Raw genomic sequence first — 15,621 nt, 5'->3', positions numbered from 1 at the left:
AAAGTGCCATCGAAGATAGAAATATAAGATCTGATAATGTTGGAATCTTGACAGGTAACAGATTGATTTGGATGAAAACTGTAGATAGAAAGTTAGTAATGATGTAAATTTTTCATATAGTACTATCATGTCCTGTACACCTCTTGAGAATACATGTCAGGAATTTGATGATGATATATATATATATAATTCGGAAATGTCAAAGAAAGATGCACCTAAATATTCACTAATATTTAAGTACTTGTTGGTATTGTCATTTAGATGTATTAAAAGAAACAAGTTTTTAAATTGAAAAAAAAAAGCTTCTAATAAAACAACAATGAAAAAAGACAATGCCATTATTGTGTCATTGTAATCTTTCATATTTCACTTAGAAGTTATTATTTTTAGCCTATTTGCTCTTTCAGTTTAATAATTCAATTGTGCATGGGATTCTTTGAGTAATTTAATTTTTATTTTTTTCCCCCAGAATCAAGTTTCATTCAGCAAGCATTTGAAGGAGAATATCCCAAACTTCTAAGGCTTGTAAATGGATTGTGGACGAGACTTCAGATTTATAGTTTAAGTGCTGATTTCAGTGATGGAAGCTTGAATGTACTGGGTGATATGGAAATGATTTCCAATGAAAGCATTTCGTGTGAAAATTTTACGTAAGATTTAAAATTCTTATATGATTAAATATCTTAATAGCATTATTTAAAATTTAATATGGCATTGAGAACAGATACAAGCCAGTTGTGATTTACACATGGGTTTCATTCTTGAAATGTGAATATAAAGAAAGATTCACTCAAATTAAGACCATTTATCATAGAAGTATATTAAATTTTTTTTGTGTGAGGGCAGGGGATATGTTTTCTGGTGCATAAATAGTTATTAGTATAATAATTTTGATTTATTTTATGGAAAGAAATTTAAATTAATAGAATTTTTTATAGTTCACAAATTTTAACTTAAATTAAGTTAAGGGGATAATAAATCCCTCATTATTTTAAAGCCAGATACGAAACTCGGAGATCGAAATCTAAGAGTTTCATGCCGAAGAACTATCGGTGAGCCCAAATGTAAGTCATCATTTGGGTAGTACAACACTATGGCAACTCGTGTCAAAGGTGGAGCAAGCTCCGTCACTATCCTTTATATTTTCTCTTAATGTAAATCGCAGCTCCTAGGAGATGTATTACTGTTTTACATTATGAGGAGAGGTCACTACCCAGACTGGTTTCGACCTTTATGTATAGGTGAAGCGGGCTCTAAAAATAAGACGACCCTGAAAGATTTCCCAACTCAGCGTTGTTCCATTCAGTGAGAGGCTCACCCTATCACCGAGACGAACTTCTCAGCATTGGCTGTACCCAGTAGCAGGCTAACCCCACCACCAAGCAGAGCCATAATCTCAGCGGTTGCCCCACTCAGAGACAGGCAAAAACCTACTTCCAAGCGGAGCCTCTCAAAGCCAGATCCACCCTGCACCGGTTTCCACCCTCATTGGGGGTCTCATCAGTGAGTAGGTAGATGACCGGTTTTTACCTTTTTGAGGTCTCATCAGTGAGTAGGTAGACCTGGAATACCAAGGTTTAATTGAATTGAACTTACATATACTCCTACTAACGAATTGCCAGACCGGTGTACTTATATATTATTATTACTATGATAAAGGGCGAAGAGGCTATTTTTCCGGTGGCATAAATTAAGTTAAGGAGATAATAAATCCCTCATTATTTTAAAGCCGGGTACGAAACTCGGAGATTGAAATCTAAAAGTTTCATGCCGAAGAACTATCGGCGAGTCCAAGCGTAAGTCATCACTTGGGTAGTACAACACTATGGCAACTCGTGTCAAAGGTGGAGCAAGCTCCATCACTATCCTTAATATTTTCTCATAATGTAAAATGCAGCTCCTAGGAGATTATTACTGTCTATAATGAGGAAAAATTGTAAATCATCATCAACATAACAGAAAATGTATCATTTCAGGTGGATCAAAGCTGTTATTGTTATTATACTGGTATCTTTATGGAGTCAGTAAATAAACTCATTGTGGGAGACCCATTATTCACACAATACCTCTCATACCTCTCCTTAACTCGTACACTGACAAAGCATTCACAATCACTGCAGGCAACTCATTCACCATCCTCTAGGCAAAAAATATTGTCCTAACACCTTGCTATCCACACCCTTACACAGCTTTCACAAGTGATCCCTCATTCTCTCCTTTCCTGCTTTGTGCTAAAAAAAAAAGTGTTCGGTGTCAGTCCTATAAAACTTGTTTAATAACTGCCATATTTTTTGATAGATAACGTTCACCTAATGTATAATGCACACCCCCAACATTTTCATCACTCCTTTTGATGTATGGATAACCTGCATGTGCCAACTATCGGTAGAGTTATGAAGTACAGACAGAGGAGAGGTTCTTTAAAAGCACATGCATTGCTAGTAGTAGTGGCCAATTATTCCGTACATCCAGTTTTAAAATATTTCATAGAGTAAATCATTATTTGTTTATATTTTGTTATTAGATGTGAATTACCCATGGAAGACAGAAGTACTTCTCGGAGAAAATCCTACACAGTGCAGTTCAAGCTTAAAGTGGTAGAAGTGGCAAAGGAAAAAGGGAATCGTGAAGCTGGTAGATTGTTCAGTGTTGGAGTAAGTAGTGTTCGTGAACGATGAAAGGCTGAAACAGTCCTGAAATGTTTACATACAAGGAAAAACGTACTATGAGGTTTAGAAGGTGCTTGTGGCCAACCATAGAAAAAATATGTTTGATTGGGTTATTAATGAAAGAGCTAAAGATATAAGAATATCTACTGTCCGTGTGTTGCAGGAATTGAAAAGAATTGCGCAAAAGGATAATATAAAGGATTTCAAGGCCTACCCATCTTGGGTTTTTGGATTTATGAAGAGAAACAATTTAAGTGTGCTCTCCTCCACTAGTGTTGGACAAAATTTGCCGTGTGACTGGGAAGCGAAAGTACCTAAATGAAGCTGAAGAAATACCAAACGAAATTTTTAACGCAATTGATTCTTTCAATATTGAGCTTGATGAAGAATTTTTTGGATTTGAATAGTGTATTGTTCAATAAATATTAAGTAATACTTCTACCTTAGTTTTGCTATTACATTTGATTTACCTCTCACCTTTCAGTTGTATACTGCGCATGTTCATTTTTAATGAATTTAGACTTTTTTTTTGTATAGATAACGTGCGCATTATCTATTGAAAAATATGGTAATATGTTTCTATCATGTGTACTATTTTTCATCCATCAGCTAGTTTTTGAAGCCCACACTCCTTCAATCTGTTCTAATAGGGAGAATTCTGGATGTGCCATGATCTTTGTCAGTCACCTTTGGATCCCCTCCACCACTACTTTATCCCCTATAATAATTTTAGTTTAATCCTTTATCCAAGTGTGAGCAAACACAGTTTGCACCTGAAAGTATCTTCAGGACTGGGGCAAGGTAGTACAACACCGGGCAACTCGTTGCAAAGGTGGAGCAAGCTAACATCACTCCTATCTCAGTATCTCAAATATAATGCAAAACACATCTCCTTGCAGATATGTATAATGTTATGCAATAAGGGAAGGGCCACTATCCAGACTAGTTTCGACCTTTATTGAGGTCTCTTCAGTGGGAGCCAGGCCCAAGTGGAGATACCAGGCAGAAGCATTAGCAAGGTCATCTCTACCTATAGGAGTTGCCAAACGGTGTGCCACCTTTTTATTAAATTATTCTGGATTTAGAGAAAGATGTTGAAAGTTTATTTTTCACTTGGTTAGACTTGTTGTTAGACTTAGTTAGACTTGTTCTTGGTTAGACCGATGTTTATCTGTAAGATTTTTGGATATTGTTAAATCTGACATCATCTTAAACAGAAGTTCCTTCCTTATCTTTAGTAAAATTCACAGAAGTTTTTATGGTATTGTGGTAATTATGGTAATTTTCAAATATTACATTGCAATCTTCATATTAAAAAGGTTTTAATATGAAGATTGCAATGATTAAAATTTTTACAAGAAAATTTACAGATTTACAAGAAAAAGATTGATTATCTGTAAGATTTTTGGATATTGTTAAATCTGACATCATCTTAAACAGAAGTTCCTGTCCTTGTACTATGGGTCTCTGTTGTCTTTCTATTTCTTCACTCAGAAATGTTTTCAGTTCCTCATATTTTTCCAAATCATGTAATTTTACCCTGGAATCAGATTCTGGAATATCTTTAGTAAAATTCACAGAGGTTTTTATGGTATTGTGGTAATTTTCAAATATTACATTGCAATCTTCATATTAAAAAGGTTTTAATATGAAGATTGCAATGATTAAAATTTTTACAAGAAAATTTTACAGATTTACAAGAAAAAGATTGATTATCTGTAAGATTTTTGGATATTGTTAAATCTGACATCATCTTAAACAGAAGTTCCTGTCCTTGTACTATGGGTCTCTGTTGTCTTTCTATTTCTTCACTCAGAAATGTTTTCAGTTCCTCATATTTTTCCAAATCATGTAATTTTACCCTGGAATCAGATTCTGGAATATCTTTAGTAAAATTCACAGAAGTTTTTATGGTATTTTATATTCATTCATATCATATATGACAAAAACATGTTGTAAAAGCGAGTTAAATAAAATAATATTAAATTTAAAATCTAATTTTTTCTTAAAAACAACTAATCCTAGAATCTCTAAGCCTGAAATGAGAGAAAAAATGCCTGTGTCATGAGCCCTCCGTAATTTTCAAATATTACATTGCAATCTTCATATTAAAAAGGTTTTAATATGAAGATTGCAATGATTAAAATTTTCTTGCATTATCGTTCATTTTACCAAAATTTAATTTTTTCCTTCGCTGCATATTTGAATTATGAGTATTAAATCTATTCCCCTTCCTATCATTTAACCTTCAATAAGATTCACAATTAGTATTAGGAAAACTACATTCATCCTTCAATATTTTATTCATATTGTCACCTAAAGTAACTAAATTTTTATTTCCCAAAAAGTACCTTTTTAATCTATCAGAGTGTACATTTAAAATTTTACTAGGATTATTGACATCTTGAATCCTAAAATTCACAGGAGAAAAATTGTCTAAAATTCTAAATGGACCTAAGGCTTTCCTTCCTAATTTCCCAACTCTCTTAATACTAGATTTATCATCTAACAATACTAAATCACCTGGTACAAAAGACTTATACTTTCTAAGACAATTTGTATACTGTCTAGTCTTCTGAGAACTTATTTCCTTATTCACTTTATGAATAACATGAATTTTATACTTTTCCTCATCTTGATTAAATTGGTTATTCCTAGACAAATCATCAATATCAGATTCTAGAGTATAACTGAGAGGAGACCTCCACATAGCCTTTAAAGGAATGCGGAGAACCGACCAGGGCTTCTGACCTAATGTCCAATCCTCGCCTTCTCGTGGTGCACTCTGTTGGGTATCTACTTTGATACTGAACGAACGAGGATGGGCTGGCAATTTGGGATTTAGCCGACCAAATTGTATTCTTATTGGTTAAACCAAAATAAAAAATAATAGTACAACATGACAAAATTTCATGCCGGCTGGGGCGTCACCCGGTTAAACAAGGCCCCCGTTGTTTTCGCCAGGGAACCAGGGCGAACAGCGAAAAGTCAGCTACTGGAACAAATCTGAAAACAAACCCCAACTCAACATCCCCAGAGTTAAAGATCGGTACTATCAACGTAAGAAGCCTGAATGGCAAAGAAATGGAGCTAGCTGAGGAATTAGATAAGTACCAGATCGACATAATAGGGGTGACTGAAACAAAAAAGACCAAAACTGGTGAGATCTTTCTGAGCAATAAATACAAAATGTTATATTCAAGCAATGACAATCAAGGAAAAGAAGGAGTAACCATAGTATTCAACACAAAATACGAGGCTAATCTTCTTGAATGGCAGTCAGTCTCAAGTAGAGTAATGTGGGCAAATATGAGAATGGGGAACTGGACAATGAGACTTATTTGTGCCTATGGTCCCACAGAAGGTTCTACTAAGGTAGAAGTGGAGGGATTTTTTGAGGCTTTAGAAAAAGCAACTGACACAATGAAAAATGAAAAGTTGGTCCTTGTTGGGGATCTAAATAGTAGAGTAGGAAATGATTGTGAGACATACAAAAATATTTTGGGAAAATTTGGAGAAAAGAGCAAAGCTAATAATAATGGCAAATATCTGTTGGATTTCTGCTCAGGACATGGACTGGTTATTACTAACACCATGTTCCAACATAAAAATGTGCACAAATTTACATGGAGAGAAGAGGCTAGGAATAAGAAAAGTCTCATTGACTATGTTATTGTTGATAGTGATGTTTTCTCCCTGGTGCAGGACACTAGAGTGTACAGGGGATTTGAAATTGGAAGTGATCACTATTTAGTCTTGAGCAGGATAAAATTGAATTTCATATTGAAAAGAATAACATGTAAGAAAGTTTTAAAGCGAATAAAAGTTGAGCAGCTCTCAGATGTAAACTGTAGACTAAAATACAGAAATATTATTGAAAAGAAAATGAAAGAGTTTGAGAACAGGAATCAAACCTTGGAGATTCAGTGGCAAACTCTGAAGGAAACATTGATTGATTCTGCCAGAGAGGCATGTGGTGAGGTTGTGTGCAAAGATAAAAAAAATCAGAACTCCCTGGTGGACACAGGAAGTTAAAGAGGCAGTGAAGGAAAAGAAGAAAGCATATCAAAAGTTCCTGGCAAATAAGTCAGCTTTTACTCTTACAGAATACAGAGACAAATGTAAGAAAGCTAAACAGTGTGTAAAACTAGCTAAACAAAAGTCATGGGAAGACTTTGGCAAGAATATAGAAAATAAATATCAAGAAGGTGGCAAAATATTCTGGAGGTTGTTGAAGAAGCTTAGGAATGGAGGAAAGAGTGATGTAAAAGGAATTAGAGATGATAAAGGTGAAATGAAAACAGGAGAAAAAGATATCCTTGAAGTATGGAGTAATTACTTTGACAAACTGCTAAATGAAACAAGCAGTGATGACAGCACAGTGATAAAAAACACTGACCAGGCATGCAGTCAGGAATACATATCCATACTTGAAGTAGAAAAAGCCATCAAAGGCTTGAAATGTGGAAAGGCAGCAGGAGTAGATGATATTCGACCAGAAATTCTGAAGTATGGTGGTATAAGAGTCTTGCAGTGGCTGCACTGCATAGTTCAGAAAGCCTGGACAGAGGGACGAATTCCTGATGACTGGAGTAGAGCTCTCATAGTACCCATATATAAAAAGGGAAATAAAACTGAATGTGAGAATTACAGAGGTATTTCCCTACTGAGTGTTCCTGGCAAGATCTATGCAAGTATACTTGAGAAACGTTTGAGAAGAATTGTGGAAGAAAAGCTTGGTGAAGAACAAGCTGGATTCAGGCCAAATAGAGGCTGTCAGGATCAGATCTTCACTTTACGACAAATAGTCGAGAAAGCATGGGAATATAACAAAAATCTGTATTTAAGTTTTGTCGATTTGGAAAAGGCATATGACAAGGTGCCAAGAGAGAAGCTATTCAATACGCTGCAGTTATATGGTGTCAATGGGGCATTATATCAAGCAATACTTAGTCTTTATTTGAGTTGTGAGTCAGCAGTTAGAATTGAAGGAAGTACAGGAAGATGGTTTAATGTTAAATCTGGTGTGAGACAAGGATGTACATTATCCCCTCTGTTATTCATTATCTATATGGATCACATTATGAAGGAATGTGGTATTAAACCTGATATCAAAATTGGAGATGTTAATGTCAGCTCTTTGCTTTATGCGGATGATGTTATACTTCTAAATAAATCCGCTACAAGTCTGCAAGATTCTCTGACTAAATTGAATAGCTGTTGTAATAGATATGGTATGAAGGTCAGCAATAAAAAGACAAAGACAATGAAAATAGGCAGAATCATTGAAAATGTCAACTGTGTTGTAAACGGAGAACCTGTGGAACAAGAAAAACATTTCAGCTACTTAGGCACAATTTTTACTGAAGATGGTAAACTAAATATAGAAATAGACAACAGAATCAGCAAAGCTGGTATGGTGGGAAGTCAATTGAATAAATTCATATGGAATAAGAAAGAAATTAGTCGGAACACTAAATTAGCTGTATACAAGACTGTGTTCAAACCAATTTTAACTTATGGATCTGAGAGCTGGGTCAGAAGTAAAACACTTGACCAAAGACTAGAGACCGCAGATATGAGAGTCCTGAGAAGGATTAGAGGCGTGAACAGATGGCATCAATGGCAATATCATATTAAAAATGAGGATATTAGGAAAGAACTTGACATTGTCAGCATCCAGGAATGCGTTAGCAGAGCTAATCTCAGATGGTATGGTCACTTAAATAGAATGGGAGAGGAAATATTAGCAAAACAAGTGTTCTCTGCCAGGTTGGCAGGAAAACGACCCAGAGGAAGACCAAGATATAGGTGGATTGATACGGTACAAAGTGCCTTAGACGATAGAAATATAAGATCTGATAATGTTGGAGTCTTGACAAGTAACAGACTGATTTGGAGGAAAATTGTAGATAGGAAGTTAGTAATGATGTAATTTTTTCATGTAGTACTGTCATATCCTGTACACCCCTTTAGGGTACATGGCAGGAATTTGATGATGATGATGAGATCTATAAGTAATCAGCAACTATATTTTCTTTTTCCTGGAATATATGTCACATGAATATTATATTCCTGCAGTTCCAGTGCCCACCTGATTATACGTTGATTTTTATCCTTCATAGTACTTAGGAATGACAGAGGCTGGTGATCAGATCTTATTTGAATAGGTTGTCCTAACAATAAGTATCTAAATTTTCTCAATGGAAAAATTATTGCTAGTGCTTCCTTCTCTATGGTTGAATAATTCAACTCTGGACCTGATAATTTTCTGCTTATAAAAGCTATTGGCTTAAAATCTTCTCCTTCCTTTTGTGCTAGTACAGCAGCAATGCAATCATTTGAAGCATCAGCAGAAAGATAAAATACTTCACCAAACTTAGGATAAATGAGGACTGGAGCTTTAGTCAATGCCAGTTTTAGTTTGTCAAATGCTTCTTGTTGAGCTTCACCCCAATTGAATTTAAAACCTTTCCTTGTCAAGCACACTATGGGTCTTAATAGTTGTGAACAATTTGGAATAAATTTCCTATAGAAATTTAACATGCCAATAAATATGCAAACCTTGTCTAACTGTTTTAGGAGGTTTAGCTGATTATATGCCTTCTACATTTAACTGAGTTGGCATAATTCCCTTGCTATTTATTTTATGACCTAAATACTCAACTTCTTTTAAGAAAAATTGGCATTTTGAACACTTTAAAGATAGATTTGCCTCATCTAATCTCTTTAAGACATTCCATAGGATTTTACAATGGTTATCTATATCCTTTGAATAAATTAGAAGATCATCCTGAAAACAGATGACTCCATTTCCCAACATATCTGATAAGACAGAATTCATTAAAGACTGGAATGACATAGCAGAATTTCTTGCACCTTGTGGCAATCTACATAATTGATATTTCTGCCATCTGGTAGTAAATGTGAAGTATTTTCTATCTTCCTTCTTCAAAGGAATTTGAAAGTAGCCAGAGTTTAAATCCAGCTTTGTAAAATATTGTGCTCCTTCCAAGCATATCAATAATTCCTCAATTTTACACAGAGGGAAATCAATAGGTTTTGTAACCTTATTTGATGGCTCTCAAGTCTAAAACAAATCTCAGGCTTCCATTTGGCTTTTCAATTAAGATGAATGGACTGTTCCACTGAGAATTTGACTTCTCAATTATTCCTGCCCTTTCATATTCCTGCAGTAGTTTCTGGCAACGCTCCATATATTTCAGTGGAGTCTGATATTGTCTAATATAAATAGGAGACTGAGTACAAATCTGTACTGAATGTTCTACTGCATTAGTGCAAGACATTGAAACAATATCTTCTGTGAAAACACCAGAGAAAAATTCAAAGGCAGATTTAAAAAATTTCAGAATTCTATCCCTTTCTTCACTAGTAATTGCTGATTTCATTGAACTCTGCACCAAATTCTCCTTAAATTCTTGAATATTTTCCTTCTCATCTTTCTTTAGAGTGTCAATATTAAATACTTGATCATTATCACTAGTATCTAGAAAAACTTCAGGAGACTGCTCTAATTTTCCACTGTCACCTGATTTCCTGTCCAAACAGCATTCTATTCCACACAATGATACTGTATTATCAACAAAATTACACACAAACCCATGACGTTTCAGAAAATCAATTCCAAATATTATTTGTACATTTGGATTTGAAGATTCTGGAAGAACAATTAATGGATGAGAAACTTTCAATGGAAAACAAGGAATTGAAATAAAGACATTGATTTGCTTATAAGCTGAAATTTCAGATTCAAATATTCCTTTTAACTTAATTGGATTGCTTAAAACTGAAATATCATTTGGAATTAGAGATTTAATTTTGTTAAATAAGCTATAAGAAACGAGTGAAATATGTGCACCTGTGTCAAGTAAGATTTCACAAGGTACATCTTCAGTAAATCCTTGTAAAACTGTCAAAGGATTACTTTCATTAGCATAAGGAGCTAATGCTACATCAAACTTTCTTTTATGGTTAGAGCTGTCTTTGGCTTTACCCATGTTTAGTGAATAGTTTGACATTTCTGTCCTTGCCAGTATGATATTGAAATAATAACTAATTCCAGATTTACTTTTATTCTCTGATTTCTTATTTTGAAAACAAGATCTATCTCTAACATAACAATCTTTAGCAAAATGACCCTTGTTTATTGCATCTAAAACATTTTGGAATGTATCTTCTATGAGATGTTTTATTCCTGTTAATGCCATCAGATTTACAAGAAAAAGATTGATTATCTGTAAGATTTTTGGATATTGTTAAATCTGACATCATCTTAAACAGAAGTTCCTGTCCTTGTACTATGGGTCTCTGTTGTCTTTCTATTTCTTCACTCAGAAATGTTTTCAGTTCCTCATATTTTTCCAAATCATGTAATTTTACCCTGGAATCAGATTCTGGAATATCTTTAGTAAAATTCACAGAAGTTTCCTTAGACTTTTTCCTCTTATTTGCAACTTTACTTTTTTGAAGCTTTTCTTCTCTCATTTTATCTGTACCCACAATGCTAGGAGAATGAGTTTGATTATGCTGAAAAGAATTTACTTGCTTATTGCTTGAGGAATGAAAAATATCTCTAAATCTTTCTTCCTTTTCTTTAACAAGTTCAAAACATTGTTCAAGATTTCTTTTTTCTTATATGCTGTTTCTTTTAAATTATCCTTAAGGCCAAGCCTAAATTGATTAAAGAGCAACCATTCTAAAGAGGATTTCTCTTCAGATTAAATATTAAATCCATGAGCAATGCTCCACAATCTATGATAATATTCAGAAACCGATTCCTTATTACCTTGGATACACTGTTGAATCTTCCAAATGTTAGGCCCTAATTCTCTTACATTTGAAAATTCTGATATTAGCAAACTTTTAAAGGTTGCATAATTGTCAGTATCTCTTAGTAAAGGAGATGTGTTTAAGAATGTTTTGGCTTTTCCCAACAATTTATTACGAAGTATAATTAACAAGTGAAAATCTGACCAATTTCCTAAATCTTTAATTTTTTCTGCATACCTAAAAAATGTTTCTATGCTTTCACTACTATCACCTGAGAAAGAAGGTATTACTAAGGTTGGATTTATTAACCTAAAAAATTTTTTTTTTTTTTGAGTCAAGATTTACCTTTTGGATTCTAAAATAGTTTAGTCATTACCAATCCTGTCGGCTGCGCCATTGTTATTTTTTATATACTTTAGATATTTTTGTATATATTATATTCCCTCTATAGTATATTAACTATTTAGTCTACTGGCTGTGCCTTTGTTAATAATTATACTATATACTTATGAGGTGATTTATTATATAAATCTCTTTTACTAACAATTATTTTTATTTTGACTCCGAGTGTCCCTATATGTTATTGTATTGCACAAAAGTTCACTCCAATTGGTGCAATGACTTTAACTCTCTCTTTCAGAATCCAACTAATCATTGACTCAAAACCAAGTACAAAATAAACACATTTAATAAAACTAAAACAATATATATACACTTCTAGCAATAATACGTAACTATAATATATAATATAGTATATTAACTATTTAGTCTACCGGCTGTGCCTTTGTTAATAATTTTTTGCCGGCGAAGGTTGGTCGATTGGTAGAGCCTCTGCTACTAATGGCTCAGTTAAGTAAGTTTGAGCGCGGTTAGTAGTTGGAAGGGGGCCAATCGTTCGATGCTGTTGGCACACTCTCCCTTGATGAGTCTTTGGACTCCCTGGAGGTGTCAAAATAATAATAATAATAATAACTACAGATTATATGGATCCAAGGCCTTATTTAAAAATATAAACTTACTCTTAAGACTAAACACTTTTTCTTTCACAATCACAAAAAAATGTTCATAGTCTTTTTCTCTTTCTGTTAAGGCTCTTTTCCAGAAGTTACACGGCTTTGTACTTCATTTTTAGGATCCTTTTCATCAATCAATGTAACACACATAAAAGTCTTCTTGACTAAATCTTGTTTCCTTTTAGTAGCAATACTCATCAGATCAGGCATCTTTAATACCTATAAATCTTCTTAATCAATATATTTTCTAAACATTCACTTTCAGGCATCCTTAATACTTATAGAACTTCTTTATCAATATTTTTCTCTAAGAAAAACATTCACTTTAGAATGTAAGCAACAAGTTCTTCTTTCATTCACAATACTAAATGACAGTCTTAACTTTTTCCACTTTAAAAAAACTTACAGTTTCAAGATTTCCTTTTATTCATTACTTATTCCTCCTTGAAACCTATTATTTCCACTATTCCTTTTTCGGAATACACTATAAAATTTCTTCCGACTGCCACACACAAAAAAATCAAGTTCCTTCCAACTCGAATATTTATCGGCCAGTGTTCTAAAAACTTCCGAATGCTCTCTTGTTTTCAACCGTTACTTGGATACACAACGCTTTCCTTGTCAGCTGTCAATCACGCATCAAATCTCCACACTCCACATGCACACTCCACAAAAGTCAGAAACTACGCACTGCAATAAAATGGCTGACTCGCTGTATCCATTAGCGCTAAGAGAAAGTCTTTCACAAAATTCAACATTTTAAACCACAACAAACTTTCTTATAAGTAACATAAATAATCAGTATAGTAAGTACTTCAATATTTTTACTTCTTTACATGTTACTCCTAATATAATAATTTCATAACGAGCACATCACAAGTGCAGACACTGCTTGTGTGAAAACAAAAACTAACAAGCATAATTAATACGTAAAAATATTCAGAATTTTTTAATATGATTATTTTTACAGGACCATGTAAATCGTGACTGCTTTTATTTAAGAAACTGCTTTTGAATATCAAGAAATATTCACCACATTCCATTTTGACTTCCTAGATAGTGTAGAGCAGGAGTCGGCAATGCAGCGCCCGTGAGTGTCATGGTGCCCACAGTGAATTTTTAGTGTGACCTCAGAGAAATTATTGTAAACTGCTTTTTTTTGTGCCTATTAAGATGAGAGACTACGGATCATAAGTAATTTGAGTTGTTGACGTCATCTAGTTATCAATTCGACCGCTCTCACTACTCTTCACACCACTTCTAAACATTGTTAGAACCCTTTGTATTTTAGTGTGTGTGTTTTGTTGAATCACTCATACTATCAGTGCAAATATAAAATACTTTGTTTACAAAGATATTTTTAACCCTTTATAATGGATAAACATGAACAGTAAAGAACATACTATTTTAATGTGAGGAAGAGTATTGCTTTATCAATCTTAATGGCAAATGTATTTGTTTATTATGCAATAATAGTTTGGCTATTTCTAAAAAAAAGTAATATAGAAAGACATTTCAAAACTATTATGCCGATTTTAATTTTAACTATCCAGTGAAATCCGAAATAAGAAGATAAAAGATTTTATCTTTGAAATCATCAATTACTAAACAGCAAAGTTTTTTTTACTAAACCGTTGCAACAGTCAAAAGCAGCCACAGTCATATCTTTTAAAAATTTTGCATTTTCTAGCTAAGCTAAGAAGAAAAAAACATTTACAGATGGGGATTTAATTAAAGGAGCTATGTTAGAAGCTGCAGATTCACTTTTTGAAGATTTCAAGAAATAGTTTCAGCTCTAAATATGTTGCAGTTATCAGCAAGAACTGTAACTAGAAGAATTGAATCAATTGCAGTTTGTTTAGAAACAGAATTTGCAAATGATATGGAATGTTTTCTTTTCGTTACAGCTGGATGAATCGATAAACATAATAGATACATCACAATTAGCAATTTCAGTGAAAATGGTATGTGATGATTTTTCTACAAACGATGAATTTCTTAAAATTCTTCCATTGAAGGGACACACTAGAGAAGAGGGGATATATTTTCTGTTTTTAAAGATTTTGTACTATATAAAAAATTACTAATTCACAAATTAACTTCAATTACTACCGATGGTACGCGAGCAATCACTGGTAAGGAAAATGGATTTATTGGCTTGTGCAGACAGGACCCTTTATTTCCTAAATTTATTGCATATCATTGTCTTATTCATCAGGAATGTTATATGCTAAAACTGTCAATTTTAAACATGTAATGTCAATTGTAACAAAAATTATTAATTCGATAAAATCAAAAGCAACTCAACACAGGTTATTTAAATTACTTTTGAAAGATGAAAACGCTGAAAATTACGACCTACTATTACATGCTGAAGTGAGGTGGTTGAGCAGAGGTAAAATACTTGAGCGATTTATTATTCTTTTGCCGCAAATAAAATAATTTATTACATCAAGAGGCAATTTTTACGAAGAATTAGAAAATAAAAATTGGTTAATAGATCTTGGATTTCTAACAGGTATAATGGCAAAGTTTAATGATTATATGCTTGATTATAAAAAAATTAGCAGATGATGTACGAGGCCAGTTTCTCATTAAATCATAGTGAATTTATATTTTTTGTATTCATTTATTATTTTATTTTTTATGGTATTTTATATTCATTCATATCATATATGACAAAAATATGTTGTAAAAGCGAGTTAAATAAAATAATATTAAATTTAAAATCTAATTTTTTCTTAAAAACAACTAATCCTAGAATCTCTAAGCCTGAAATGAGAGAAAAAATGCCTGTGTCATGAGCCCTCCGTAATTTTCAAATATTACATTGCAATCTTCATATTAAAAAGGTTGCCGACCTCTGGTGTAGAGTATGCAATAATTGAAATATGTAACAGAATTTAAAATAACTTTTTACTAAATAAATATGATATTTGATACTCGATGAAAAAAAAAAAAGTTTTGTCTTGTCATGCATTTGGATATCATGTGCAGAATAAATGTATCCCAAGTGCATTCTGTTTCCCACTGATGTAGTCAGCAGTTCCTATTCTTCCTCAACCTGAACCCTTTGTCATCATTATTCATACTTACTGATTCTTTAAAATATTAGTTGCTACAAAATGTTTTTATTATTATTTTCTGAC

The 15,621-nt window shown here is 33.2% G+C and overlaps 1 protein-coding gene across 1 annotated transcript in view; it reads left to right on the top strand.

The window, feature by feature from the left end:
* Nucleotides 1–15,621, top strand: part of fws (Conserved oligomeric Golgi complex subunit 5 four way stop) — a 574,187-nt gene that overhangs the window by 245,657 nt on the left and 312,909 nt on the right. The window contains exon 10 of the mRNA XM_090393051.1: nt 470–650. Within this exon, the coding sequence (XP_090249177.1) occupies nt 470–650 (181 nt within the window). The remainder of the gene's footprint in view (nt 1–469; nt 651–15,621) is intronic.

The sequence above is a fragment of the Typopeltis vanoorti genome, chromosome 5 (assembly GCF_054136105.1).
Source record: "Typopeltis vanoorti isolate ZY-2024b chromosome 5, IOZ_Tvanoo_1.0, whole genome shotgun sequence".
In the NCBI taxonomy this organism is placed as follows: domain Eukaryota; kingdom Metazoa; phylum Arthropoda; class Arachnida; order Uropygi; family Thelyphonidae; genus Typopeltis; species Typopeltis vanoorti.
Note: the sequence above shows the minus strand (reverse complement) of the source record. Positions and strands in the feature narration are given on the sequence as shown.